The following is a 3,815-nucleotide window of genomic DNA, read 5'->3' as shown; positions in this document are numbered from 1 at the left end:
ACTCGCGAATTTGTTTGGTACTTAGTAACATCCTTACTGACAGGAGTGAGGGTGTATTGAACCCACTCTGCGCATCCCTGGAGGCTGCGCTGTTGCGACGACACCCCCAGCTAAATCTAGACCACGCCGCAGCACATCCGATCCAGCGTAGATCGATAGAGCTCAGTGGCGCAGCTACTGCGATGCCTCGTGGCTCTTGCCACGGGTTCGATGTGCTTATCTTTAAGCCCAATCCCTGTTTGACCTAAAGTTTGTAAGCAAATTTTCAAATATACGTTTTTTTTCTTATCCTGGACTATACAGGATACTTTTTTTCTAATCCCAGAGAATACAGGCAAGAGGTTAAGAACCGATCACAGAATTGAACCTTCCGTTCGTCAACAACGGTCGATAAATACCGTACACGAACAAAACGTCGACTGTATTTGATCGCAGCATCGAAAATGTTGTTGATGAAAGCGAAAAACATGGCACACTAGTAGCTCACTTCACAACTAGCTTATTACTACACAAGCCCTTCAAGACGACCGCTTCGGCATGAGACGCTACGCTGCGTTGATGGTAATCGATGCTGTTCTGCTGTCGACAAGTCAAGCCCTCTCGAGCTCTCACGCCAGCGAGTTACGCAGCCAGCTATCTGCAGCCGACGCCATGTTCCCTTCAGCTGAAAGGGATGGTGGAATCCCTAACAAACGCTCTTTGAGGCGAATCTCAGTGACTGAGAGCAACGACGGTGAACGAGATGAAGAGAGGGGCTTCCAAATTTCAATACTTACGAAGTTGCAGAAGTGGGCGACAAAGATGAAACTACCCAAGACAACAAAGAATCTGCAGTTTCGTATTTGGCCCAAGGAGAAGAAGGACCCCAAGGCTGTGTATGCGGAGCTCAAGTTGGCAGGATTGGATCCCAAGGCCGCGAAAGCAAATCCGGAGTTTGCAGACTATCTGGCGTACTCCAAGATTTGGAACCATCGGGGTGGTCGATACATGACACGATCGTAGAGCTGAGATTAAAACGCACATATAGGTACGATGTAATTGCCTCCGTGCCTTCGGTAGTCAAACATCCTGATCTTTGTTCTTCTTTTCTTGTTGCCGCTACAAGAAGGTAAGTCTTGAAAACGTAGCGAAAAACGTACTTTCCACTGCAAAACAAAAGGTACTTCACGCTAACTTACCGTTGACACGCCATCATCGATCTCATGTCAATGGTGTTTACAACTGTTTATTCAAGCAAACGTAATTTTGACGCACGAAAATGCTTGGTTGTCGAGTTTTGTTAATGGAGAGGTCAATCAACTCCAATTCTCCTTGGCAATTATTTATCACGTCATAGACTTTTCCTTGATATATGTAGATATCCCCGCTAGACATTCATATTTTTTTTTACGTGTTATCAAATTCAAGTTAGTAAGAAAAGCGATCCCGTAGTTCCCATATTTTTGGTCGGAAGATATCACCTCAATTATCACAGGCCACTCGCAATTGTGAAGGGTAGGGTTGTCTAACCATGCGCGCTTAGGAAGAGGTGTGTTAAGAAAAGTACATTGTGGGGCTCGACGAAAGTGGGTAAACGGATGATGCGTCTTTCGTCCGCAACAGTGAAACGTTTGTCGCGAAGTCGACGGTGCGCTTCCATCACTTACTGTCACTATAGTATAGTGACTGTAGAAGCCAATTTGCAAGTAAAGGCCACCGGTATATTTTTTCTCGAGTTTATATTTCTGTGTTTTTAAGCTACATTTTGTTTGTTTGGAAGTACAAAGCCTTGTTCTTGAAAGCCTTAAACAACTGTGTCTAACTTCTATGTTGGGTGCTATTACTGTTGAATAAATTTTACCTACTTCCCGAGTAAACTATTGACTTCCAAATAAAGAGTGGGGTGGATCGAGAAATCTCGCAAATATGCGGGTGATTTGTGCAGTTATGCTAAAATATGCTGCAAGTTTTAAAAGGTGCTTGTTATCTTAGCTGATATCTATCAAAATAATGTTGCTTCCTGGAAACACGTGGAGATATTACTTCAAGTAAATTAATCTCAGACAACGTGCCATGCTGAATGTCTTGATTGCTCTGAAGTATGGTAGAGCGTGAAGGAACGAGAATAAAGGGCATTCTTATTGTTATGTGATGCGTCAGCTAAACCAGAACGAAAATTTGTTGGTCAGAATTTAGATCCTCGCAAATTACGCCCTTTAAACTACAATATATCAATTGAACACCTACTATAATTCGAAGCCCAGACCTCATTATTAATAGTTCCTGCCTTTTGCATCTCCGTTTCACCGACCCTTGTATTCCTCTCGATAACAGCTATGGACTCTTCTACCTAATACTGGTAGTTTATATGATTGTCTGCAAGTGGTGCTGGTGGTCTGGCGATGTTGCCCACTCATTGCCGACCTAGGTAAGGAATACAAATGAAGTAGACGTCTACTCAAGGCAACAACTCCACTCAACGCGTCCGCAACTGTTTCGTTGTGAGATACCTAGGCCAATACTACATATAGTAGTAAATATCTCCACGTGTTCAGAAAGCAAAATCGTTTTGATACATATCAGCTAAGATAACAAGCAGAGAGTCATAAATACGAATACTGACACGTCCTAGTTAAGTAAGTAAGACTTATTAATCTCATATATCGTGTAATACAAGCACGCTCTTTCTAACGTATAATATCGATTTGGGTTCCTCTAGCGCACTCTAAAACAATAGAGTGCGATCCATTAGAGTGCGCTCACTAAGCCACCTGTCACCGCCATTTGTTTCCTTCTGCACCACACATGTACAGTATTGGGCCTCAATTGCTTTGTTTCCTCAGTCTCCATTTTGTCATGCCAGCACAACGCAACTCCGTCAAAATCAGCTCCAAGCAGCAGGCTATCGACTGGATCGAGTCCGAAGGAGGTGGAATTCCTTCCCGGGCGGCGCTACACCTTTGCCAATTCGGTTGGCGAGTGTCGTCGTCTGCCTACCGCAAGTGGTGGCGCGATCGCGACCAAATTCGTGCGGAGTCTGCTGCTCGCTTTCGGCTTTTTATCGGGGGTCGCCAACCCCTTCTAGGGGTTGTCGAAGACGAGTTGGTGGACTCGCTGTACGATAAGCGTCTCCGGAAAGAAAAAGTGACGCGGGTGTGGATAGCGTTAAAATTGCCATTGCGCTCTTTCAAGAAAGTCGCTCGGAAGAGCAGCACGAAGCCGACCCAATACGTTTCGTGGCGTCTGATCCGTGGGTGCAAGGGTTCATGAAGCGCAACCGTCTAACGCTTCGAAAGCGTACCAACCTCACAACACTCCACGATGATGAGCTGGTGGAGATAGCGGTTTCCCACATGACCAATTTGGGCGACCACAAGCCATCAATGAACCGTGGCCCGACCGTTCTAATGGACGAGACCGCTGTCTGTTTTGAGGATGCGCGAACTCACACGGTTGATGAGGCTGGAGCACGCCACGTCGTCATTCATTATACTGGGTTCTCGTCCATGAGAATTACTGCGGCGCTTGCAGTAACAACGTCAGGGAAGAAGCTGCCGCCGTGTCTTATCTGGAAGCGAAAGACGCGGGGTCCAATTGAGCGTGTCGGCGGGTGCTACGCTGCTCATCAAGAGAGAGCATGGGTGGACCAGAACCTGCTCCTCAACTGGCTGGATTGGTACTTTCCTAAAGTAGCCAGAACGACTGGACAGTATGTCGTCTGGGACTCGATGCGGCCAAGAAGGTCAAGCAGCGATGCCAGGAGAAGGACGTCGTCACGGTCGTGATTCCGGGAGGCTTGACGCCCTACCTCCAGCCGGGTGATGTCGGAATCTACA

The 3,815-nt window shown here is 46.4% G+C and overlaps 1 protein-coding gene across 1 annotated transcript; it reads left to right on the top strand.

The window, feature by feature from the left end:
- Positions 1 to 537: 537 nt before the first annotated feature.
- Positions 538 to 1,002, top strand: PITG_21681 (secreted RxLR effector peptide protein, putative; the record flags this gene model as incomplete). Its single annotated transcript, XM_002996840.1, has 1 exon — positions 538 to 1,002. The coding sequence occupies one exon, from the start codon at positions 538 to 540 to the stop codon at positions 1,000 to 1,002; it is 465 nt and encodes a 154-aa protein (XP_002996886.1).
- Positions 1,003 to 3,815: the final 2,813 nt, after the last annotated feature.

This window comes from Phytophthora infestans, genomic scaffold, assembly GCF_000142945.1.
Source record: "Phytophthora infestans T30-4 supercont1.791 genomic scaffold, whole genome shotgun sequence".
Classification (NCBI taxonomy): Eukaryota; Oomycota; class Peronosporomycetes; order Peronosporales; family Peronosporaceae; genus Phytophthora; species Phytophthora infestans.
This window is presented reverse-complemented; position numbering and strand designations above follow the sequence as displayed.